The following is a 27,989-nucleotide window of genomic DNA, read 5'->3' on the forward strand; positions in this document are numbered from 1 at the left end:
TTGGGCCTGAAATACTAGGGAGGAAGTAGCTTTTAACCAATCACTGACAGAAATTAATGTGTAAATGCCCAGGTTCTCTTACCCGCCAACATCTCCAATGTTGGCTGGCTTGATAATGCATCTTTTATTTGCTAATTCTCCTTCTTTGTCTCATTTCATCACTCTCTGACCAGTGTTTTCTGTACCTCCTAAGTAAACAATGTATACTCAAATCACATGTGGGGAATGCTTCTGGCACAATGCTTTACACACATAGGCATACAGTAAGTATTTGTTGGATGGATAGATGGATGGGTAGGGGTGGATGGATGGATGGATGGATGGTTGGATAGATGAAGATTGCAAAGTGGAGTTCAAGGTTGGATATGGTGTAAGAATTCAAATGATTGACAAAACAAAAAACAAACAACAACAACAACAACAAAAACCCAAAGATGCTGTTAGCTCTTTCTAATTAATGCTGTTGCCTCACAAAAAAATATAGCACATTAAAGGTGTAGGTATAGCAGTTTACAGATAACCTAATACGGAAATTTTAAAAGCTATGGTTTTCTTTAGGACCATTGTACAATGCTTGATGATTTTATGGATGCCTGTCTTATGAGCAGTTTTTACTTTCCTTGTTTTATTACAGTACTGTATTTACCTAAAGTATTAAAATGTGCTATGCAAACTCATAAATAAAGTTCAACTTGAACTTCACTTAATTTAGGTGAGGTTAATGGTCCAAACAATCACCTTTCAGAAATATATCTAAAAGTGAGAATTAGGTTGTGAAATCAGATGGTGAGATTTAGAGGCACAGAAAACAGTGTTAACAAAAAGGGACTGCAGTCACAGAGTGTGATGTAAAAGATATGTAGTGTGAAAAGTACTAAGACGTTTATTGGTATTATTGTGTCACTGGACAAGTTCACAGAGCTATTCAGGGGATGACTAGAGCTTCTGAATCAGAGCTCGTTTCTGTTTTCAGAAGATTGTGAATATGGAGACTATGCCAGACTGTGAGCTTCTTGAAGGCAGGAACATCAGAGTCTGCATCATCTTTTATATTCCTAGCAGGTTAAGTGCATGGCATGTAAGTGATCTTGAATGCAGGAAAAGCATGAGTGGTTGGCCTAACTGGCTGTTACAATTAGTGTTGTCTTCACATGAAAACAATTCATATGAACTAGTAAATCATTCATCACTAAGTAAAGCATTCCTCAAATCACAAAAGATTATTTAAAAAATTGAATTCTGGCATTCTAAGCTATTAGTGTTAGCCTTACTCATTGAAAAATTAAAGATAGTGGGTCTAAATTCCTGTAAATCTGTACAAGCTTTCTGTAAGGAAATATTAATATAATGATGGTGGTGGAAAAATACTTGTGTTTAAACAAGAATTACCCGAGAAACCTAATTAAACATGCATATTGAAAATATTGTTCAGAATTAATTTCCAGAAAAAATTTAACTTCTCTTGATGAACTGGCTTGCTTTTTCTTCATAAGTATTGAGAATCCTGCGATTTTTTTTTCTTTTAAAATTTTGGCTACCAAAGCACTCAGAACTTAATTTACAACTCAATTTTTCTAACTTTTTGGGAATTTATAATGTTTATATCTATCTTCTAAATTTCTTCTGGTCTTTAAAATTTATTCTGATTTTTCTTTTTCCTGGTCCTGGTGTTGTTTTTATATTGCTTGTATTTTTCTTTCTTACTTTATGTCATGTTATTTCATAATATGTCAAGCTTTTTGTGGAAAATGGAGAAATCAATGCTTCATATGTAAACATATATATTTTGATTAGATTGCTATTCTTCTTTTATTCAAGGCCAAGTGTTTGTGAAGAACAGCAAGTGACTGGTTGGACTTGCACACCCATGTATTCGGGCATTCACACACATTGTCAAGCTCTGCAAACAAGGCTGTACTGGCTCAAGTTGGTGTGTGACCTATGAAAGAAGGTAAGAGTGCTTCTATATTCTTTGATTATTGAAAACCAACACCAAACACCTCAAATGCACCTACATATTCATCCAATAAATTTTATGCTCATTAAGTAAATGCACATAAGACGTGGCCACCAAGAACATTTAGAGTTACATATTTTTCTTCAGAGACAAGATATATTATTACTTTAGACCTCATTTATGTCTGAGGTATTTTGGGTTAGATGCCACTAATTTTACCTCATGGCATGGTGTACCATTGAAAGCTAAAGATCAGAAAACTGACAGAAACAAGGAATATTGTGTTGGTTCGCTAAATTTAGCACGACTTGGATCCAGGGGATCTACAGTTGTGAACCAATGTCTGACCTGCCCTTGGTACTCTTGTAACACTTTGAAACCTAGAGCTTCTTTAACTTTTTTATGGCCTTTGAATTAGGATTAACTCGGCGGGCTAGAAGAGGAGAGAAAAAGCAAGTGTCCACAATGCTTTCTAGTCGTCAAAGCTTCATGCAGACTTTTTTTTCCCCTCAAAGTTTTGAAATAGTTTTACAAAATGTCTAAGAATCTCTTAACACAAATAGTTGATGATGGGTTAAGGATCAAAATTCAGGATACTTAATGTTAAAAAAAGGTGTGGTTTCAGATTGACAAAGAATTTATTATTACTACTATTATTGCTGACACAAAGTTGGGGACATTTATAAATAACTCGGTTTGCCATTGTATAAAAATATTGGATCACTAATAACATAGGACTCAATAAAATATAAGACTAAATAATTTATAATTGTGGATGTTTACATATGCATTGTGTGTGTGTGGGGGGGGTGTAAGTTGAACCTTTAGATGAATAGTCTTTGTTTTTTGTCTAAACTCAGGAATTCTGTGGGGTATTTTTAGAGATAGGGCTTGCTCTGTTGCCCAGGCTGGAGTATAGTGCAATAATCATAGCTCACGGCAGTCTCAAAACACCTGGGCTCAAGTGATCCTTCCACCTCAGCTTCCTGAGTAGCTGGGACTAAAGGTGTGTGCCACTGTGCCCAGTTAATTTTTTCATTTTTATTTTTGTAGAGACAGGGGTCTTGCTATATTGACCAGGCTCATCTCGAACTCCTGGCTTCAAATGATCCTCCCAGCTTTGCTGGGATTACAGGTATGAGCAACTATACTAGGCCAGCTCAGAACTTTTAATGGTGTTTAAATCAGAAAACTATCCTGGCTCTTCACAGCTGTGTGGCCTTAGGCTAAGTTCCTACACTTCTCTGTTGTCTTAGTTGTAGTGTTAAAAAAAATGCTGTACATGGCTATTATGAAGATTAATTGATTAAATCTTCATAGATAAGATTTAACACATGTGGCATGATGCTTGGTACACAGTAGGTACTCAATATGTGTTAGATAGTATAATGCTGTAGCAGAAAAATTTATTTTCAAAGAAATTAGAATGGAAATTCTATTTATAGGGTATATGATGTGTTCATTAGAGTACTGTTTTGAAAATGGCTTTTTATTTAGACTTTTTATACTCCTCCCAGGAGTTTTAATCTTTTTTGGTAATGGACCGAATCAGATAAAATTCATTACCTTATAGATACTTGGGAAAACAAATATAAATTAGTAAAACAGGTTTTATAGTTTAATTCTTAAGAGATTAGTAGTTTTGCACATTCTGTGTATGATACTGAGTTTGGAGTAGAGGCAGTGTTTGAAGATGTTCAGCGTCTTTGCCATGCTCATATCTGTTTTGTTTGCATGTAAGTATACAAACCTATACTTAAGTCCTGATTGAAGAGATGCATGAACAAAATATTAGGTTACAATTCTAGATGGTGAATACTTGTTGTAAAAATGGTACAGCCAGTGAGTCCAATTTTTGAGAAAAGAGAAAGAGCAATCTACATTGGCTTGGTAGGAAAAGAGAAGTTAGAGGAAGTGGAACTTGAAATTGACCTTGAATAATGAAAGCAATTTGGACTAGAAATATAGGGGGTGGCATATGAAAGGGAGAGAATATGTTAGTACTTTTGGAATAAAAAAAAAATGACATCGACTTGACAGAAAGGAAATCAGCCTGTTTGGAGATATTTGGTGTTATGATCTGTTGATAGGTCAGCAAAAATAACTCAGTGTTTTCAAACTTTGGTTTAGTATTCCCCCCGCTAAAGAGCCTTTTTAAACATTTTTTTTCCCTGTAGCTTCCTTCTGCACCATGAAATTTTAACACCACACATGTTCTTTATATCCATTTATGTACTGCGTTCCTTTGTAAGGTCACACACCATTGTATCAACTAAGATTCTTTTCATCCCCCACTCACAACAATAACTTATTGTCACCTTCTTGTGGGTGATATCAATACGGTTGAGAGTGCATACCGTAGTGGAGCCAACCTATGAGGAGCTTTCAGTATCAAATTGAAAAGCATTTACCTCATTATCTTTCAAGATTTCATTATTCTTATCATAATTTTGGGTTTTATTCTTGATAGCTTGAGCAATCCTTAGGATATTTTGTACCATGGGATATGGAGGTCCCTCTTGGTTTTCATTAACCTATACCTATAATGAATCTGAGTTGCATATGTCGTGGGGTATGTATGTGTGTGTGTATAATATGTACAAATTATACACTATATGCACATTGGTACATTTATCTATGTATACACATACAGCTATCTCTCTGTCTATAAACACAAATATACATGGCAGGATTTGAATTGGAGAGAGAAATTTCTAGTGGATTTGAGATAGCTTTGCCTTAAGAGGGAGCACTATATCTCCCTAATTTAGATCCCTGTATTTGTTAGGGCCCGGTACTACACCATCTATGGACAGGTGTACAACGTGGAGCAGCAGCCTGTCTACCGGTGCTGCCCTGGATGGAACCAGTGGGATGATGAACTGGGATGCCTACACTGTAAATTATAATTCTTCTTGTCTGACTCTGTTACTAGAAGGAATGATTTCACTTTGTTTTTGACTTCAATCATACTTGTCAAGTTTTTCCGCATCTTTAGAATCACTGCAGATTCAGAGCATCTCTTTGAACTGAAAATTCACACATGATGTGCAAAAATGCACAAAAAACTTTTCTGTTAAGTGTTTCTAATGATAGGTCACAACTCAGGACCCATGAAAGTGCTGCTTTATATTCTGTCTCTTTATTTAAAAGACAGTTGATTTAAAACCAGACAGTTTACACCTTGACTTCCATCTCCCTTTTCTGTTTGCCCCTTTCCCATATCAACAAATTTGTAATCCACAGTTGATTCAAAAGTCTGGAGGGAAATCATCATACTAAATCTAAATGGGATTTCTCAACTTATGCTTGTCATGATTAATTGCAGAACTCTGGAGGCAGTTTACTTTTTAAGATGAGGTATGCAATCCTTTTACAAACCTCTGGTGAGAGTATTTCAGAACCTTTGGAGTATGTTTGACAGCACTCAGGTAGCAGAACTAGTGGCATTATATAGTTTATTCACACCAGGAGAAATGGTTCAGTTTAGCAAACTCCTTTACCTATATTATGTATTTATGGTTATTACAAAGTCACTTAAAATGCTTCAATGTGTTGCAATCAATGCAGCACCACAGCACAATTCATCTCTCTTGCTATTCTGTACCTTGGGGAGTTTGTTGGCATCCTGTTTCCTTCCCCAGTGTGCTTTCTGCCCTTGAAACGTCTTAGTGAAGTTATCACAGGCTTCCCATGTTAAGCAGGTTTAGTGGTGAGGGGTGCACCAAGGGTCACTGTGTATTTGCATGCAGTGCTAGGCCACAGCCACTGCTTTAAGCTTATTGAAAACATCTGTTCATGGTGTTATTAGTTTAAACTGGTTAAACCTCAGTGAAAACATCTTCCCATTATGTCATCTTAACTATGTTATAAACTCCTGGAAATTAATGACTATGAGATGAATTATTTATATTGTTGTATGACGTCCTTATTAGCATTTTTTGTTTGATTTTTAGATTGTTTTGACCACACATTATTATCCATGGAATTTTTTTAGACCAATATTTCTCAAATTTGAATGTGAATACAGATCATCTGGAATCTTGTTAAAAAATGGATTCCATATTAGGTCTGGGGTGGGCCTCAGTTCTGCATTCTTACAAGCTTGGAGGTGATACAGTTGCTTCCGCACAGAGTTCTGCAAGGTTTTAGACAGTAAGGCCTTAACTTATAATGAAAACATTGTTTAACCTTGCTGTGGAAGTGTTGGTGGAAATTTCTAGATTGGTGCCTATAATGATGATTTTTTTTCTTTCTCTCAACTCTATTCTCCCCACTCCTCATTCAGCCTTCTTTTAGCTATAGCTGCAGTGGGAACTTGTTTCAATGGAAGAAAATGCTCACACGGTGAAGGCCAGTAGTGCCAGTGTCCAGAGGGATTTCATGGACCCCACTGTCAATAACAGTGAGTCACCAACAAGACAATTTTATTATGATTTGGTGCTGTTTGCTTTGCTTTTAGGGGCCAGACAAATTTGTCAATTCAGACTAATGGTTAGGTCCTTGCGGAGGTTGGTGAGCATTTAAAATTAGCCACTGAGCAAAACCTCTAGCTTATAGTGTAATCAGGCATCACAAAATATGCTTTGTAGTTTAGTTTTAATGATTCACCATTAGGATTCAAAGGGGAGCAGTAAGTACAAAACAGTTCATTTTGTAAAGGAAATGGAAGCTTAATAATAAGTAAACCTCATTCTGACCTCAGATGTTAGATCCTTCATGGAGCCATAGTTTGAAATTGTTGGTACGGTTTCTCTGAGATCTCTGTGGTATGTGAATGCACAAAGTATAATTAACATGAAGTTGTTAATAAATTCAATGAATTTGTTAGCAATAAACTTATTAGTAAATTTATAAGTAAACCAACTTGTTAGTAGATTTACTACTTTCATGCCATTTATTTAAAAAACAAAAACAAAATACCTGAAACTTGCATGATTATCAAAGTTTCAATACTTCATAACCTAGTTTTCAAGGTTGGAACTTTATCAACTGTCAATTGTGGACAGGTACATTTAAGGTGTTTCTTGTGCAGGAAGTTTCCAGGATGGCCAATAATTTATCCTTTACTGCATCTGTCATAAGACTAGGTGATTTCAAAAGGCTTTGTTTTGAGTTACTCATCAGATTCTAGTCTCCAGAGAATGAGAATACATATGTATTTATCTTTTCAGAGCAGGAAAAACAAAATAAAACCTATCTTATAGAAGTTAAAGAAATAGATACGAAAAGCTAACCAAAATATTGCTTTCATTGTCTTCTGCTGACATGTTTGCTTTCTCATATCCATTACTTGAATCTTTGTAAGTGAAATTGGAAGGTTACTGAGAGCTCATCACTCATGTCCATTTGTCTCCTCTGCCCTTGGCATAAGGTTAAGACTCACGTTTTCCATGGTGACCTCAGAGCTATTCTTCTAAATTAACCCTGATAATCTCTTTGGGTTGCTTGCTAGTTTTTGCTTTTTTTTTTAAACAAAATTGTGAATTAAAATAAAGCTGATTTTTAACCTCAATTTATTCTTTGACTATGGAATACTGTATCTGAAAGAGGTCAGTGGATGCTTTGAGCTCTAAGGTATACTTTCCACTATTTTCATTATTTTTAAGAAACTAACAAAAATCATACATTGATCCATGTTAACAAATTGTTTGCCTTTAAATAAAGTATTTCAACTACATGTGCAACACTGGTTCCCTTATCTTGATCAATAGCTGCAATGGGCAATTGCACATATCACTGATTCGTTAAGACTTTAAAAAATTAATTATTGCTTTATAAATTCATTTGTTTTGGTAGAGCAAATCTTGCAAAATATCAAGTCCTAGAGGGGAAAGGTAATTAAAGAGGCATATGGTAATGATAATGTCCTAGAAATTATACCTGGATTTATTTATTCTTTATTTCCTACACTAGTAGTCAGGTATTTTCATTATTCCATTTCTTACCACCTTTATGTACCAAAGTAATTAAAACGTTTTTTGAAATTCAGGTAGCTATTATTCTTGTTTTTCAGTTTGGGGTTGGTGAAAATACTAGATTATTCGAGGCATATTAGTGTTTCTTTTCCCCAAGTTTGTTTGTATACCCTAAAATTCCAGAAGTCATGAGAGAAGACCAATGATGCAAAACACCTTTCAGGACTCTGCATTGCATTTTGCATATTGTTGTTGCCCAAGTGTGTTTACCTTTAGATTTTGGCAATATTTCTTCTCTTATTGTAGATTTCCTATTGAATTTAAAAAGAAATCGATGATATACAAAAGAAATTGGTGATACATTCTGAGGGATATATTACAACAATAGGAATTCAGACATTTCCTACATGGTATTGCATTTCATCTGTTAAAATGAGATATCAAAAAGTATGTAAATTTCAGAGGTTTTTATGAATGAATTTTGAAGACTTCTTAGGAAATCATTCAAACATTTGGGAAACAAGTGAAGAACCGAGTTAAGAAATGACATTAGTTGAGTCTTGAAAGAAAATTAAAAATTAAAATCAGCAAAGACTTTAAAAAATTATTATAGTTGTTAGGATATGTAGTCTATCAAACAAGTTGATTATACTCTCGTGGTACTGCCTATAACCTAGCTCTTATTTCAGTGGCTGGATTTGAGTTCTGATATATGAGTACATAATCCTTGGTCTGGTCTCTCTCTCTCTCTCTATATATATATATGTGTGTGTGTGCGTGTGTATGTGTATTTATGTGTATATATATATACACACACACATACATGTAGTATATATAATCACAAAGAGAATAATTTTAATTTTGTGTTTCAAATCATATAATAATTGAGGCAATAAAAATAATTTAAATCAAACAATTTTAAATTATGAAAAAGCCCATTATATGCAATAAAAGACAGTAAAAATGTACAGTCCTATCACTTTCAGATAACTGTGGTGGTCATCATTTTATGCCCATTTATATTCATACACACATAAAATATTACATAAATTAGATTATATCCTATATACTGTTTTGTCATGAATGTTCATGTTTTTTTTTACCTTCCCTTTTCTTCCCTTCTTTTCCCCTCAAACTTCTCCTCTGCCCAGTAACCAACCTGTTGAACATTCTTGTATCTTTCTCTGAGCCTATGTAATCATATACAAACAGATGCATATTTCATATCAATGTACCACAAATTTTTGACCACCTATTTATTGATGGATATGTATTTTGTTTTCACTTTTTTCGCACAATAATCAATGTTGCAATAATGTGGTGTTTTACATTTTGTGAGACAAATTTCTAGCAGTGGGATTGTTGGTGTCAATGCATATGTGTATTTTTCATTTTAATATACTGCACTTAAGCATCAAAATATTCCTTTAAATTACTTGTAAGATGTTTTATGGACCATGGTAATGGCCTTACTTGTTTATTTGGTTGGGATGGATTAAAATCTAGGTAAATCCCAATTATTTACTTATTTTTAATATGCTAATATAATGAGGAATCACTGCATCTTCATCCAAATCCAGGGATGTGACATTAAATTATCTAGGGTCAGGATTACTGTAAACATGGATGGCTCTTATCACTGGGTAAACTTGACTTTATTTGAGATACATAGAAAAGAGAAGTCTGGAAGATGGCCTTTTAAAAATGGAGAAAAGACTCTAGTCCTAGAGAGAGAAGGGCCATGCTAATAACTGAGAGAAATGCTTGAAGTTAATAATGATTCTAAAATTGCTGATCTGCTTAACTCATTTGAAAAATCTGCCTCTAATAAGGAAAAATGAAGAAAATGAATTTGGACAATTAGGAAGTAATGAAGAGCTTTCTAAAATAGCTATTGATTAAAGGAATCAAAAGAAATACTTCAAAGATTTGAACACATGCAAATCAGGCTAGATAGCTGGTGGTGAAATTTTCTCTCTTTTTTATTTTTATGGATCCAGGCAGAACAAGGTGGAGCTTCATTAACTGATTAATATCACACACAAAGTCACACCTCTTCTCATCACTTACTCAGTTTTCCTTTTGTCTATTCAGAAGTCAAGTTAAATAATAATGTGCCTGGCCGGGCGTGGTGGCTCACGCCTGTAATCCCAGCACTTTGGGAGGCCGAGGTGGGTGGATCACGAGGTCAGGAGATGGAGACCACCCTGGCTTACATGGTGAAACCCTGTCTCTAGTAAAAATACAAAAAATCAGCTGGGCGTAGTGGTGGGCGCCTGTAGTCCCGTGGGAAGCTGAGGCAGGAGAATGGTGTGAACCTGGGAGGCGGAGCTTGCAGTGAGCAGAGATTGCACCACTGCACTCCAGCCTGGGCAACAGAGCGATTCCATCTCAAAAAACAAACAAACAAAAAAACAATGTGCCTAATGGTTGGATGCTAAGACTCTAAGACTCTGAGGTCTTGTTTCTTTTTTTCTTTTATTCTTTATTGTATTTTTTTATTCATCTATTCAATCCTCCCATTAGTCTTTCAATTAGTTATTAAATATTTATATACCAGGCTGTGTGCTAGGTACTGCAGAGACCAAAACAAATAAGGTATCCTTAGTGTAGTGGGAAATAGAGAGCAGAAAACCAGTGATTATGATATAGCCCACAAATAGTATAATAGAGAGAGTTCATCTATGTCGTATTGGGAGGTGATAGAAGGTTTCTCAAAGGATTTGAAAGTACAAACTACAAGTAATTCCTAAACATGAGCAGAACAAGAATATGAAATTGGTAAGAGAGAATGGTATATTGCCCAGAGACATAAAATAGCACATCCAGTTCAAGGAATAAAAACAATAATACTGGCTGGGTGCAGTAGCTCACACCTGTAATCCCAGCACTTTGGGAGGCAGAGGCGGGCAGATCATGAGGTCAGGAGTTCGAGACCAGCCTGACCAACATGGTAAAACCCCATCTTTACGAAAAATACAAAAATTAGCCAGGCGCGGTGGCGGGCACCTGTAATCCCAGCTACTAAGGAGGCTGAGGCAGGAGAATCGCTTGGAACTGGAAGGCAGGGGTTGCAGTGAGCCGAAATCGTGCCACTGCACTCCATCATGGGTAACAAGAGTGAAACTCCATCTCAAAAAAAAAAAAAAAAATAACACTAACAACACTAGTAGTAGTTCTCTTGACTGCATGAGGAGATTCATGTGGGGCTTGACAAAAAAAAAAAATAATAAAAATAGAACTTTTTTAAAGTCCAAGGCCAGCATTTCCTTAGCCTTTCTTGGTCCAGCCAGACCAGCTATTTCAGAACATTATGCAGAGGTGCCTGAGGGATTCTGCAAGGACTTTCCTTCCCTAAGTCCAGTTCTCTGAACAAGCAGTCCTGCAGTTGGGGTATCTTGAGCATTCAACAGTGTATTTGTTCATTCTCATGCTGCTATGAAGAAATACCTGAAACCGGGTAATTTATAAAGAAAAGAGGTTTAATTGACTCACAACTCCGCATGGCTTGGGAGGCCTCAGGAAACTTACAATCATGGCAGAAGGCACTTCTTCACGAGGCAGCAGGAGACACAATGAGTGCTGAGTGAAGGGGAAACCCCTTATGAAACCATCAGATCTTCTGAGAACTCACTCACTATCACGAGAACAGCATGGCAGAAACCGCCCCCCGTGATTCAGTTATCTCCACCTGGTCCTGCCCTTGACACATGGGGATTATTACCATTCAAGGTGAGATTTGGGTGAGGACGTAGAACTAAACCATACCAAACAGTACTGTTTTGTACTCTACTCTTATGCCTATGGCAGAGTCCCCAAATGTCTGTTACTTCAAAGTGTGATATTTATGTACATTAAAAATGGGATATTGCTGGAATGCTGTCTGATGACATGAAAAGTCCTCAGGAGTTCTGGGGTTGAGTTCGGATCTCACCACTGACCACCTGTGTTATCTTGGAGAAGTTATTTTATATCCCTAGCTTCAATGTTATCATTTATAAAATAATAGCTTTAGTTTTTCTGAGCACTGACTATGTACCAGATACTATTCTAAATGATTTGCTTGTAATAAATTATTGTTACAACTAGCTTATGTGATGAATACTCTTACTTGCCCCACTTTTGTACCCACCCAAGGCATCCAAATTGTTCACAGTCAAACAGCTAGGAAGAAAGGGATCTGGATCCGTATCAATATATTCTGGCTCCAGAGCCTGTAAGCCATCCATGATGCCTTTATAATAATTTCTGACATAATCTTCTGTCTGCTAGATTGTTATTCATGAGGGTTGTATGAGATACCACATGTGACTTCTAAGCTAGAAAGCATTATCTAAGCATTGCTTCTTGTTCATTGCAAATTCTCTGAGAATCACAAGTGAAGTACAGAAAGTAAGAGAAGAAGGACCCCACTGCTCCTTCGTTTCGTACTGTGTGGGAAATCTGAACAAACCTTGCATTTTGGGTCACAAGTATGACTTTGAGCCAAGTAGGTTCTAGTCAAGGAATCTAGTAGGCTTTCTGCAGGATCCATCTGTTCTGTGCAGAAAGAATGTTTGGTCAAAGGATCTTCTTAAAATGACATGTCTCCAAGAGCAGTGTTAATTTGGGAAGTGTTGTGGGTTGAGTCCTGTTCCCCCAAAATTCATATGTTGAAGTCCTAACCCCCAGTACCTCAGAATGTGACCTCATTTGGAAACGGTTGTGGAAGATATAATTACTTAAGATGAGGTTGTACTGGAGTAGGGTGGGCCCTGAATCCAGTATAACTGGTGTCCTTATAAGAAGGGAAAATTTGGATACAGAGGCATGCCCACGGGGAGAATGCCATGAGAAGATGAAGGCACAGATCAGGATGACGCAGCTGCAAACCAAGGAATGCCAAAGATTGCCATCAAACCACCAGAAGCTAGGTGATACGAATGGAAAATTTTCCCTCATAGTGCTCAGAAAGGACCAAGCATGCTGACACCTTGATTTTAGACTTCTAGCCTTCAGAACTGTGAGACAGTAAATTTCTGTTGCTTAACCCACTCACTTTATGGTAATTTGTTATGGCAAATAAATATAGGATGTTGAGAAAACATTTTCTCCTTATTCGCAGCTTCATTTCAGCAGTTGGCCTATTGAAACAATGAAAAGGAGAAGAAAATGGCAGGGGGTTTATAAAGAGCAAATTATGCTAAGAAAACTTGATGGCTTACTTTAATTGAATTATAATATTAGTGTGAGAAGGAGATTTAATTTAGAAAAAATGCAAAAATCATTAATTGAACAAGCTTATGAATCTGCAATCCTAAATGAGCATTACTAGGAGATTCTATGAAGTGAAATGCAGCTTTTAACAGGTTGAACATTTCTTTCTTTTTTTTCTTTTTTTGAGGTGGAGTCTCGCTCTGTTGCCCAGGCTGGAGTGCAGTGGTGCAATCTCGGCTCCCTGCAACCTCCACCTCCTGGGTTCAAGTGATTCTCCTGCCTCAGCCTCCTGAGTAGCTGGGAATATAGGCGCGCCACCACACCTAGCTAATTTTTGCATTTTTAGTAGAGACGGGGTTTCACCATGTTGGCCAGGCTGGTCTCGAACTCCTGACTTCATAATCCTTCCACTTCGGCCTCCCAAAGTGCTGGGATTACAGAAGTGAGCCACCGTGACCGGCCCAGGTTGAACATTTCTAATTAGAAAATCTGAAATCTCAAATGCCCCCAAATCTGAAACTTTTTGAGTACTGACATGATGCCACAAGTTACACTGAACCCATTATTTTTTCACTTTATTAATGATATGTTGTATTTTTTACTGTTAAGTACTTATGTGTGAATAATTTAAGAAAATTCCTTATGGATAGCATATAAATTCAGAATCAGGAATGATGATGGTGCCAAACAACCACAGATTGTCCCCATGAGTGGTTGAGATAGTGACACTTTGCTTTGTAATAGTTCGATGTACACAAACTTTTTTAATGCAAAAAGTTATTGAAAATCTTACATAAAATTACCTTCAGATTACATGTATAAGGTGTATATAAAACATAAATGAATTTTATGTTTAGACTTGATATTTCATTATGTATAAATATTCCCATCCCAAGATAATTATCTATGTGTAAATATTCCAAAATCCTAGAAAATATATTTCATTATGTATATGTAAATACTCTAAAATCCCCCCAAAATCTGAAATTGGAAACACTTCTGATCCCAAGCATTTTGGATAAGGGATACTCAACCTTTATCATCTAGATATATTGATATATGTTCTTAGCGTGAGCTGACAGTGTTAAATCCAGTGTTATTTTGTTCATCACATAAGGATGCATTGGATTAGAGCTCCTATCAGGGTTGTAGCAAATCTATAATAAGGCAACTATATTCTGCTTTATGTAACTTGACAGAAAGTATGGCAGATTGATGGGAATTGGAGCAAGCATAAAAAAGGGATGGATGGACTGTTTATGAGGAAGTTGAGTAGTAACTATCTGACATCTTCCTGTGTGCCCAGTAAAGGAGCATCCTGTCATTTAGAATCTATGCAGAAGATTTACTTCCCTGACATTGATTTGAAAATAGAAGCTTTGGAAGTGTTTTTACTAACACACTCTTTTAGGTATGCTTTGCATGGCCAGTGTTAGCACCATGAGAAGTAGTTTAAAAAAGACTTCATGAGAATTCCCTGATATTGCAAATATGATAACTTTAGAGAATGACCTAGCACCATCCAGGGTAATTTGATTCTACACAGTATAATGAGTGGTGAACTAGAGTATGTTTAATGTGGATGATAGTGACACTAGTAGCTAACTCATAAATCATGCTTTCTACATGCTAAGTACTGTCCTAAGCACGTTACACATGTTGGCTTATTTAATATTTAGAACAACCTATAATGTAAGTGCTATTAATAGTCTTCTTTTACATATAACATACTGAGGTGAAGAGAAGTTAAGTAACTTACCTGAGATGATACAGGTGGCAAATGATGAAGCCAAGGTGTGAAGTCAGGCAATCTGGCTCCCAAGTTCATCCTTGCAATCACTGTGCAATACTGTTTCATTAAAATGGAAGAACGTGTTTGTTATGAAAAACAAAACTGATATCATTTCTCTGAAAGGGATATAAGAGATTTTATACTTTATTTTTAGTGTTTGAACCCAGTCAGTATTCTTAGGAAACAGTATTCCTATAGAAAGTATGAGCTAAGTGATTATCTTCATTTAAACTTTTGCTCATTATACATACACATCATTGAGTGATTATTTAGGACCTGTGTAAGGTGTACCTAACTCCAGTATTGAAAAGCCTAAATTCCAGTTATGGGGACAGGAAAACAAATTGTAAAGTGATGCATGGCATTTCAGGAATACATTCAGCTTGACACAGGAACGAGGTCATGGTGGGGAACGGGACTTGCCAAGTTGTGGCTCATATAGCTGGATGTTAATATTATGACACACATTATTGCCATGCTAAATAGTTTGGATCTCAACTCCTTGTATGTGTAATGCCACTGAAGATTTTAAGTATATTTTAAAGATGTAGCTGTAATAGAATAGAAAGGGGATGAAGTCCCAGAGGAAAAGAAAATGTTATGTAATTCAAATGGCCAAATCTTGCATGTATAGTAGTCACTCCTTATTCAAGGGGGATACATTCCAAGACCCTCAGTGGATGTCTGAAACCACAGATAGTACTGAACCCTATATATATATGTGTATATATATATGTGTATATATATATGTATATATATATGCGTATATATATGTATATACATATGTGTGTGTGTATGTGTGTGTGTATATATATATACACACACACATACACACACACACTATGTTTTTTCCTATAAATGCATACCTAGGATAAAGTTTAATTTATAAATTAGGCACAGTAAGAGATTAAAAATAACATATTAAAATACAACAATTATAATAATATACTGGAATAAAAGTTATGTGATTGTGGTCTCTCTTTCTAAATATCTCTGAAAGATATTTGGGATATTAAATATTATACTGCACTTACCCTTTCACTTCCTGTGATGATGTAAAATGATAAAATGCTTATGTGATGAGATGAAGTGAGATGAATGGCTGTGGCTTTAGCTTTTCCAGTTAGAGGTGCAAGAACAAAACTAGCACGAATTTCTTTTTCCTTCTTCCTAGTTTCACAGAAGATTCATTCTTACTGTAGATCTTAGCAACCTCGGTATATGATTTTTCTTTCTTTCCTTAAGTCGAAAACTCTTACCTTTTACTTAGATGAAGCGCTTTATGATGTCACTTCAGCATATTTAAATTGCCAGCATCACTACTCTTGCACCTTGGGAACATTATTAAGTAAAAGAAGGGTTACTTGAACACAAGCACTGAGATACCATGACAGAAGATCTGTTAGGAGAGATGCCCATTAAGTGACCAATGGACAGGTAGTAAATATCATGTGGATACGCTGGATGATTCCTATCTCAAGCAGGATGGAGAGGACTGGCATGTGATTTCATCATGCTACTCAGAATGCTGTGTAATTTAAAATTTATAAATTGCTTATTTTTGGAATTTTCCATTTAATATTTTCAGACCTCAGTTGACTGCAGGTAACTGAAACCTCAAAGTGCAATGGTGGATAAGAAATAATTACATAGTAATTATTTCTTCTATTTTGTTGCTTGCAGCCAACAGTTTTTCTTTTCTTGTTTGTTTTTTTGGTGTTCAAAAATCAAACTTCTCTTATTCTATGAGGTACAAAATAAGATTTTAAAATACCCTTTTTAGTTTGTCAACTGCAAATTTAAATCCCATTTTCTCTTAAAGGAACTTGATAAAAAGTTTGAAATGAAATTCTGAGTAAGAAAGGTAATGTGCTTTTACTGCAGAAGCCAATATTCTGCACTTGCTATTTCTTGTAATAATATATCTTCCTTGCCATTTGAATTTGAAGTATATTATATCTGTGTGCACTTGTGTGCTTGTGCGATTTTACTCATTCTTATTTATTTCTGGGTATTGTGCACCAGAAATACACTAACAATATTACCAACAACAAAGACCATTGTGATTTATCACTTGGTTTGGTAGGGGTAATTTCACTTATTAGTTATTTTTGTAACTAAATTCCTTATTTTTTCATAAAAGCCTGTTAATAATGGTTGTAGCTGTAATGGAACATTCTACTATTCTCTATTGGAGTTTAGGCTAGTCAACGTTAGAAACTACGAACGTGATAATCAGTCATTAAAATTCCCTTAAGTGATTAGAGTATTTTATGTTGAGTAAGGCAAATGAAACTTGCTACCAAAGTTCTCTGCTCTCAGGTCAGTCTGGTGAGTCTGGCATTTGAAGGGTAGAGGTAGAAGATAGGAGGAAGCAGCTGATGGGCCTGCCACCACAGGGTTATTTTTCAGATAGGAGGGTCCTAGGAACCCAGATAAGCTGGGCAGACTTTTTTGAGGGTAATTTAATAATACATTTCCTGAGAGAGGCAAATTAGAAGAACAGAGAAGACAAAGCCAAAAGTTGAATCCTACATAAGATAAAGGGAGGAGAGTAGTGACAGTCAAGAAAATAGAGAAACTCAAAAGATATTGAAGGTACAAGGTACAAATGTAGCTGCACAGGTTAGGATCTTGGTCTCAACAGGAGCTGGACACTCTCTATTGGTCAAGAACAGTAAAAAGTTGGATGTGCAGGACATGATACATTATTATTATATATTTTTGAACATGAATAATCTGCTCTAATGTACTATATTTCTCAAAATTTATTCTCTGGATCACTGCTTCCATTGTATTTTAAGAAGTGTTATGTGAAGTGAAGTTTTTGTGTTCAAATAAGTTTGGAAAATGCTTTGTTAAGTAACCTAACATACTATTCATTCTTGTAAGGACTTTCCAGAGTCTTTAATGTGCTAATGTATATTTTTACTCCCATAGAAGGGCATATAGATTTCTGTGTATTCAAATCCATTTGACTATATAGCATTTCTAGTGGGGATATCTTGAGTATTATTATTTCATATAGAACCAACATGCTCTGGAGAATATACACACACACACACACACACACACACACACACACACACCTATACATATAATATATAATATACCCATTATATATCATAGCTCTTAAATTACTATATGCATATATAATTATAACAAAGCTAAAACTTTTTTTCAAAATGCTCAACTAATAGTAACATATATGTATAGTAGTTAAAAAAAACACATTTAACAAGGTGCTTTCCTGTATGTTACCTCATTTAAGCTCACACCCACTCTGTGAGGGAGCTCATATTCTCAAATTAGAGATGAGGTAACAGAGACCCAGAAAACTTAATTGATTTGGCCAAGTCACAGCTTGTGAGTAGCTGAGCCAAGACTTTAACTGAGATCTTTAATGATTTATGGTTTTGTCCCACAGCTACCTAGGGATAAACAGGGCTTGCAATGGGCCCTTCCTTGCCTTTTTAAAAATAATTTATTTTATTTACCATCCTGTGCACTGTTCTGGCTGAGAAATAGAGGGAGCAGAACGGAGTTGGGGATGCCTTTCTCATCTTTCTCCATTTGTGTTCTCATACAGTTTTCATAATTCATATTTTTGTTCTTCCTTCCCTTCACCAATAAAACTTTACTTCCATCACTTTTCCCAATAAGAAACTTCAAACCAAAGCATTCATAGATACTACTGGTTGGACATACTTGCGTTTTAACGGGGGCCTCTGAAAACACAAAACTTTACCTGCATGGTGACAGAGCTCTGGCAGTCATCAGGAGGGAGATCCTGCTGGGTAGGGGAGCTTTAGGAATCTCTCTACATGTAGTGTGTAGGCTGCTGTTCATGTTATTTCTATCTTGAGGCTCAGAACTAGCTGTGTCTGTCCCCTCCCAGGCAGGTGCTAGAGGTTGGTGGCAGTCCATTCCTTTGTAATTGCCAGTCAACCTGAGAGCTTCTGCTGTATTTGCCCCAAGGACATAATGCCAAGGTCTGGATCTCTGACCAAGCATCTTCCTGCATTTCATACTCATCATCACTCCTTCCTTTGCCCCCACACATATCCTCCTATAAATTAGCTTTCTTAACATCTGTTTTGTTAAATAGGTCTCCTTTGACCTTCAAAATTCCTAAGGCCATAGTTACAATCATAACAAGTGTGTTTACCATTAAGATAAGCATCCTAAATAAAAGTCTTAAGAGAAAATGAAGGTGTGCAGTAGAATTTAACTTTACTCCAAAATAGCTCTCTTTGACCTATATTCTAGGAAGTAATCTCTAAGCCTTTGGACATCATACTTGATAAGAGCCTGTTTGCCTGGAGACATTAGATCAACAGATAGTCTAATAATATTATTTGTGGTGGGGGCTCGACACACACTTATAGTCTTTTATTGGGTCTTTTTATGCCAGAAAGACCAACAGTGTGATTGAGGGTAGGGCTTTGGCTCATGCCCTGATTGCCAGAAATGGAGACTGAAATAAACCACATCGATAGTCAATCAATCATGCGTATGTAATGGAGCCTCAGCAAAAGCTCAACAATGGAGCTTGGGTAAACTTTCCTGGTTGGCAATAGTCTATGCATACTGTCACATACTGTTACCAAAAAAGTAATGCATTCTGTCTCCATGGGACAGACAGACAGGATGATAGAAGTTCCACTTTTGGTAGCTGCTGTATTCTACCCTATGCACTTCTTCCCTTGGAGGATTTTAATATGACCTCTTAATGAGTTCTATGAGTCTGTCTAGCAAACTATTGAAATTGAGGGCTGTTTTGGGAATGCCTAATCTTGCAGTTGGTGTCAGAAGTGAGGGTTGTCTCTTTTGGGAACTGTTCCCTCTAATTTCTCAGTGGACCCAAACTCTCACAGAATGGAAGTCCCTACACGCTTTTCTTCTCCTTCAAGATTAAAGTGCTTTGAGTGTCTGTTTTGTTTCCTTGTGAGTATGGAACACAGAGAAAATTAAGTAACACTCTGGCTGCTCACCTGTTCAGGATGATACTAGATGAGGGCTTTCCTCATTATTGGTGAAGAACAACAGTGTCTGGACTGCCTTAATAGTTTGAAAGTAATGGCTTAACACACCCATTTATTGAATCCGATGGCAAACCACAGAAGACAAGCAAAAAATATTGTTATTATAGCTGAAGAACACTGGAGATTGGGGGGTGTGGGGGAGTAGGAGAATAAAGCACATGAGATCTGAAGTTTTAAGAGCCTGCCTGCATCTTGAGTGAAAATTTGTTGAAATCATTGTAATGGTTTAAAAACGGTTCTCAGACTATATGCTAAAGAATATTTAACAACTGGAAATGTAGTTATATAACTTAACTAAAGGCTGTTTTTTTCCATTTTGACAGAAAAGATGATATGTTTTGTTCTGTTGCGAGTTCTAGTGACCGCTGCTTAGCTTTCATTTATCACAAGTAATCTTCCCCCAGATACTGCAATTGCTGCAATGTTGAGATGCTTATATTACATCAACCTTGGAGAAGGGTCAAAGTAAATCTGTGAATTAAGCAAGAATACGTTACAGCTGGCTGAAAAGTGTGTCAGGAATACCTGAAGAGAAAAATAAAACTATGTCTTCGCTGTGTACAAGTTGTTGTGGCTCCTTGTCTATCTACTTGGAGTTTAGTAAAGAAATTCTGCCCTTCATCTTAATTTTAATGTGGGTAAGTAGATAAGGCATATGGTTGCAGCTGCTCTGGGGTTACTTGCATGTACTAAGGAAGGACTACTCAGATAAAGCATCCGCTGTGATTATCTCCATTTACACAGAAACAAAAACATACAACGAAAACCTCACATAGCTTGACTATATAAATATATGATTGGCAATGGGTTAGAGAAAATTCTGAACATCAGGTAAACCCAGTGGTAACTTCATTGTTAATTTAGGGAATTATGGATAAATGCGGATGGCACCTATAGAGAAAGTCGTGTTCCAAAAGGATACAAGAAAAGGAATGAGCAAGATGGACATTAAAATTGAAAGGAAGCAAATCAAGCAGAGAATTTATATTCAAGGAAATGAATAGAAATAAAAACTAAGACAAAATGTGCTAATATAAGAAATATAAAAGTTGATGTATTTGTCATATCTTGAAAAATGTGATTCAAAGTCTCTTTTTAATTTTTTTTGATATTTTTCTCATTTAGATAGTTTTATTTTATGACTATGGACAATTAAAGAAGGATGAAGTATTTTCTGTGAGTAATTTCTCAATAGTTTTTTATCACAAGCTGTGATTAAAATTTTATATATACATTAGGGAAAATACTATAGGGTGAAGAATCCTTTTTCATGGCCAATTAACAAATAAGAAAAGTTAGTTATGTAACAAAAAAATTAAAGCTGAAAAAATCTAATAGTTTAATAAACATGAAATTATAGGTGATGTTTTGCATGATTCAGAGTCACTTACGTACTAAAAAGGAATGAAGAAGCCTTTAATAAAGTAGACAAAATAAACTAGGAATGGACTGCTTAGTCACTGACAAGATTATACTTGAACAAAGGGTAGCTCTACTGCTCTTTGAAGATGCTACGTGCTCATTTATTTATTCATCAATGCATTCAGTTTATTCATTAATTTAACAAATCATTGTGCCAGACACTTGCCTAGATCTTTTGATCACAAAAGTGAGATGCTCTTAATGGTTATAAGAAATTTTCTTGATGGTTAACAGAAATGGTTAAATGCCTTCTGAAGCTTTATTATTTTGTTTGGCATAAGCTAGGAGTAAATATTTTATTACCTTTTAAAATATTTTGAAGTACTTCTAAAATATTTGTGACCTTAAGGTTATCATATTTTTCAGAGAATAGAAATATTCTTCTAACATTCTGGATCAATTGTGTTTTACTACAAGGGAATAATAAAGATTAAATTCAAGAAAAATAGTGATGACAGCAAGCAAACAACTTTTCAAAAATCAAGGCAGCTGGGTGCAGTGGCGCACGCCTGTAATCCCAGGAGGATCAGGGGTCAGAGTCAAGACCATCCTGGTAACATGGTGAAAACCCATCTCTATAAAATACAAAAATTAGCCGGGGGTGGACAGGGTGACAGAGTGAGACTCCGTCTCAAAAAAAAAAAAAAAAAAAAAAAAATCAAGGCAAGATGGTTCCCATTGTACCCAAAGATCCATTGTTACTATACTAAAAAACTTTCCTGTTTAAAAAGATATTGTCATGTTTTCCTACCCTGTTGTGTGGAAATGTAGTGTATCCTATCTTGGCCCTGTTAAGTCCTGGAAAAAGTAATCGGGTTGGACAGAAAACAGGCTTCTAAGACATTTCTGTGTTTCAACTGCATGATGGTTCTTCTGGCTGCAGTTTTTCTCTTTTGTAACATACCGCCTGTGAAAATCATCTGGGGATCAATAAGTGAGACTCAATATTGTGATTTAAAGCAGCCCTTTACATTAAAGGCAGTATTTTGATATCTAACCGTTAACAACATGACTGCATATGGACAATTTACCTGGTTATAAAACCATTTTTGCTGAGCAAAAAGAAAACGGATGGAATTCAGTTTCAGAGGCTTAATTAATGTGGCTACTTCTTCAATTTATTTATTTATTGGTATGATATTGAGCCCTACTTTATTTGTACCCTTTTTAAACCAAAAAAAAACTTTCTTCCTAAGGAAGTTGGTTTATTTTCTTCAATGAAGATGTACAGCCAGATTATGAATGACCACATGGTAGGAGTGGCTTAAAGGAGATTGCAATATTAGAATGAATAGTAGGAAAAATATAACTTTTAAGACCTCTTCAAAGTATAAGGGTCTGTGATCTCTGGATTGTCATTTTGAGGGCAGGACTGAATCTTAGCATCTCCATCTCTAGCCCCTGGCAAGGGACCTAAAACAAACTGAGCTTTAAATATGTGTGTTGAATGAGTGAATTAATGGATTAATCAGAATTTCATTTAACTTGTTCATTGATTGTTGTGCAGCTTTAAGTTTCAGACTGTAAAGGTGGGCTTAAAAGGCATTTTATTTTTCCTTGAGCCATCATATCAGTGGTTTAGGTTGTTGTCTCACAATGAACAGGACTGTAGGGCTGTGACTGTCTGATCAGCTCAGCTGGGCTTTTTCCAGGGATAGATAGCTCAGTTTCACATCATACCACCAAACTCAATCAATAACATTATCTTTTGAGAAATAAGCCTTTTTATTCAAATAAAACATTTATATAAACCAGTGACTAACATTGGCATATGTTTTTAAAAATACCAAAGCTCAAGAGCACAAAACAAAACAAAAACCCTAAAGAAATATAAATATTTAGCTTCAAATTAAATGCCATCACTAAATTTCAGGGGAAACTAATCACTACCTATTCTCACTCCTGTATCCTCCCAGAGATTAAGTAACCAATTTATTCCAAAAATTTTTCAGAGTTAGTAATCTTCCCAGCTGCATTCATGGCTCCACAGTGCTTTGGGGCTACAGAGCAACTTGGGCATCAAAGCTTTTGTTCAGACTTTGATCCTTCTCTTCAGGTTAGACCTTCTTCTGTCTGCTTGCAATTTCTCAAAGAGAAGGCATTAATAATTTGCTGTCGGAAGACTTCCAATGTTGTTGTCTTGTTTCTTTGTCTACTCTGCAACTTTTGTTTTCTCACAAAGAGAAAAAGCCTGTTTTGACACCATGTGCTTGGCTTTAGAAGCTTGGAGGAGGATTACAGAAGCGCTCCTGCGGCCTTCTCTAGCATGACTTCCCTGTGTTTGCATTCTCACTCCACTTGACCTGTTTCTCTTACCTAATTCCTAATCCCTGTAGCCAGCAGTTGTGAAGTTACTTTGCATTGAATTAAGACTCTATTTTTTTTGTTGTTAACAATTCTTGCATGTTTTCAGCAGTTGTCAGGGACAGTTTTTCAAGCCAGAACTTTAAAAAAAAAAAAAAGAAGAAGAAGTCTGATTTTCCTTTTGCCTATAAACATTTTAAGATTTTAAGCAGAATATAACTAAGTTTTATAATGTAGATCTAGTGGGTTACTAAACGGTAATTCTGGATGATGCTTCCTTCATTGTGGACCTCAATGTGTATTTATTGTTGAGTAAAAAATGAGAGTGAGAATCTCAGATGCTTGCCTAATTTCTTTTTACTGATTTTAGAGTGAAATTATTGGGTTGAAAGAAGGGAATAATATGTATTTATGGCTTATACTTCTTTTGTATTCTTCCAAAAATGATCTTGGTACTTAGATGGAATTGTAATGAACACATGAAAATGAGATCTTTTTCCACGTTGTCTTATTTCAGACTGAAAATAGTTGGATGCAAATCTTCTTAGTATAAATTTGCCTTTGATGTCATTGTTTCATAGTCTACATGTGTCCTTTTCACATTATGTCTTCTGGCATGCTGGTGTTTGGAAAGATATTTTCATTTCCTGAGCTGGTTTGATTAGAGGACTCTGGTATACCAGATACCCCTGCTCCATAGTTGCTTACAAAATGCCTGTATGTTTTGAGTGTGTGTGTCTGTATTCTCAGGCATAGACTTTGGAAAGCATCTCTGTTCTGACCACCCTAGCAGCGTTCATTATTTTCAGTTCTGCCCCTTTTGGAGGTCTTGCCACAAAAAGGCATATGTACAAAACATCCACTAGTTACTGTTGACAATTTAAATGTATGCCAAAGTTCTGTAAGTGAAGTATTTCTTGAATTCTATGGTGTATGGAAAACATGATTTATCCAACACTGCAAACATAATTTTATATTTGAAAACAAGAGGGAAACAGACATATTTTGAAGGTGAGATGTTTTAAAAAGATGAACCAAGAGATTTATTTGAAAAAGTTAGTCAAGGATATGAAAGGAAAAAGTCTGCCAATTTTGTTTGTGGTTCTTCAAAGCTATTTTTCCTGACTGGACGCAATTGCAAAAGGATTGATTAATCATGCTGAGTGGCTTTATATTTTCTGTATTTAAATGGATGAGTACCAGGCATAAGCTTAAGAACAGATATAATAGAGCCAGCCCATTGCTATAGTTTATTTTAATCTAAACCCCCATGTAGCCTCCAATTTCTTGTATAATAGTTAAAATATATCAGTTGTTTACTAGGTGCTACACAATATGATAGTGTTTTAGAAGACAATAGTGCATTTTTCTTCTAATCAAAGAGAGCATTTTTCTTCTAATCAAATGGAAAAGAGATACTGAGTGTGATATTAGTGTATTTACTCCTTATAGCAGCTCTATGAAAAATGTATTTTTTCGTCATCCCTATTTCAGAGATGAGAAGGTGGAGGCAAGGGGCAATTAAATAAATTGCCCAAGGTCAGTGTAAGTGTGAGTAATGAGACTCAAATGGAGATCCCATGATCTTATCATTTTTCTGTCTCTTTGACCTGAGGCTGTGTGAATTGGAATTTGCAATTGACTCTGTTATATTTCCTGTCCCAGAGTGCTCTTGTCATTCATCTTGTTAGAGGTCCCATGTTTCACTGGATAATGCAAATTCACCTTTTCTCTTGTTTCTGGCTTTTAAAATGACACCCAGCCAACAGGAATATCTTCTATAGACTGGAAGAGCTGTTTCAGGGTTTTTTTTTTTCACATTATAAATCATAGTTAGTGCCATTTATCAGAAATAGTTTTATTGCTTGAAAGTGCACTTGCCACAGATTCAAATGCTTTATGGGACCTGTTTACAAGTGAGGATCTTCTGTCATTTTTCATTCTGTTTAAAAAGGATACGGAAAAATGGTGATTGAAAAATCATCAGCGAGTTAAGTTCCGGTGGTAATAGTCCATCTTGAAGAAGCACTCACAAGTTTCTGAAACTTCTGCAGCTGTTCATTCAAAGATGCAGGGAGATAGACAGTGCACAAAATAGCAAACAAAGGCACTGCAGCCTGCTGGAGAATTGGGATTTCATTGTGTGCGTCAAAAGTAAATGAATTCAAGAATAACCACTTGAAAAGGAATTCTCCCTTAATGTCTTTGGTGCAAAAATGTGCTCAGATTGTACTGGCTCTGAAGAGTGAGACTCAAAGAAGTAAATTACTTTCTAGCTAGTAGCTTTCAATTGTTACTGGCTCAAAGTGCTAGCTAACCTTGCAAAAGTGGAGCAGAGAAGAAAGTAGTTTGCATTTTTCTCCTAATCAAAATGGAAGAGAGTGAGTGAGATACCATAGTGTCACAGAGATTTCTGATGGCAGAAGTTTATAAATAGTCATAAACATCTCATTGCAAGTCTCAACAAGAACCGCTTAAATGTCCTGTATACATTTTTCAGGCAATTTTTATTTGGAATAAAGGGTCTAGGAAATGGTTTTGAGGTGTGAAAACTGATGTTTATAGAGAGTAAACTGTTTTCTTTGAAGTATATATTCAGCAGTCGTGTAATTATGTAAATTTGTCTTGGACAGTTAAGGCAGTTAGAAGCCAGTACTAATGAAATGCTCAGTTATAGATTCAACCATCATCTGGGCCAGTGTGTTTCAGCCAAAGAGAAGCCTTTAGCAAGGCCCAGGAAGCATCTCTGAGGCTTCCCTGCAATTTGTTGAGCTTCTTTGGTCACAAGGGGACTGGGGTCATAAAAAGCAAAGCTTTTCCCAGAAAACCTGCCTGAACTGCATGGCAGTTGCATCCTCTGTGTCTCAAATGGATAGAACTGAATATAACACACATTTTGGAAGGAAGAGGGCTGTTGTTTTTTTCACCAGTGAATCTGAGTATGGTAGAATGTGTATGGAATAAGCAGTGAGGGATATCTTTATGATGTGAAATGGTTTAAATGAGTTTAAGAAATCTATGACTTCATTCACAAAATGACTCCAAGGGATCATACACTTTTTGAACGGCTACTACTTTTCTCCCATCTGTAAAATGGAGGCAATAATGTCTAGTTTCAGGATTGTGGAAAGGAATAAATAAGATACTGTCTGGGGAGCATCTGCTTCAGTGTCAGGCAGATAGTAAGTACCTGATATGGTTTGGCTCTGTGTCCCCACCCAAATCTCATCTCAAATTGTAATCCCCACATGTTGAGGGAGGGGCCTGTAATCCCCACGTGTTGAGGGAGGAGGTGACTGGATCATGGGGGCAGTTTCCCCCATGCTGTTCTCATGATAATGAGTGTATTCTCATGATAGAGAGTGAGTTCTCACGAGATCTGATGAGATCTCTGTCTCTCACCTGCTGCCATGTAAGATGTGCCTGCTTCTCCTTTCGCCATGATTGTAAGTTTCTTGAGGCCTCCCCAGTCATGCGGAACTGTGAGTCAATTAAAGATTTTTTCTTTTTAAATCACCCAGTCTCGGGCAGTTCTTTATAGCAGTGTGAGAATGAACTAATACAGTACCCAATAATGATACCTATTATTGTTATTTTCAGGAGCATCCAACAAATATTAGTATTAACTAGAAGAAAGAAACAGTACCTTGAAGTACTGATATGAATTAATGAAAACATTTGCTGTCATTTATATACGAAACATTAGTACTTCTATCTCATAGGCCTCGGAAATTCAATGTGCCTTACTGCTTTGTAGCAGACAGTACAGGATTTATTGAAGGATTCTTTGACTTTTACTACAATCTGATTCGTACCAAGTGTTGAGGAGCTGAGGAGTAGGCACATATGCCATGCAAGGCTTGGATGAGAATGCTTTAGAGATTTAAGAAGCATTAAGAAATGAACATAATAAATTTACAACTTAATGGCAAGAGCATCCTAGAAACTCTCTAGGAATGGAGAGAGTGCAAGAGAAGGCCAAAGAAATGTAGACTGGAAAGACCAGCAGGATGATATACCCTGTTGTCGACAAAGGGGTTTTGTAGGAGGATATAGAACAACTCCTTCAAAAGAGAATGTGTTTAGAAGTTCTATGCTGAAGACCTGTTTCTGTGTTAAAATCTTTATGCTTTCCCTAGGAAAGTGACTAAATTTCCTGCGCATTATCATGCTCCTTTTTACAAGGAAGAAATTAAACTCAATTTCTGAGTTCTCTTTTTCCTCCCAAATCTATAGATTCTGTGGGTCTGAGAGAGGCAGGCATTAATACAGGCAGTTTGTTCTCAGGGCAAGATTTACGTTCTCATCTTATTGAGGACTAATCCTAAGTAAACCTAACTAGTAGGTGTGCTGGT

The 27,989-nt window shown here is 36.1% G+C and overlaps 1 protein-coding gene across 1 annotated transcript in view; it reads left to right on the top strand.

Annotated features, from left to right (window-relative positions):
- The first annotated feature begins 1,893 nt into the window (after positions 1-1,893).
- Positions 1,894-27,989, top strand: part of LOC131380933 (bone morphogenetic protein 1-like) — a 400,763-nt gene continuing 374,667 nt past the window's right edge. The window contains exons 1-2 of the mRNA XM_058426196.1: positions 1,894-1,951; positions 6,246-6,362. Of these exons, the coding sequence (XP_058282179.1) occupies positions 6,284-6,362 (79 nt within the window). The 5' untranslated portion in view covers positions 1,894-1,951; positions 6,246-6,283. The remainder of the gene's footprint in view (positions 1,952-6,245; positions 6,363-27,989) is intronic.

Source organism: Hylobates moloch, unplaced genomic scaffold (assembly GCF_009828535.3).
Source record: "Hylobates moloch isolate HMO894 unplaced genomic scaffold, HMol_V3 SCAFFOLD_13, whole genome shotgun sequence".
Lineage (NCBI taxonomy): Eukaryota > Metazoa > Chordata > Mammalia > Primates > Hylobatidae > Hylobates > Hylobates moloch.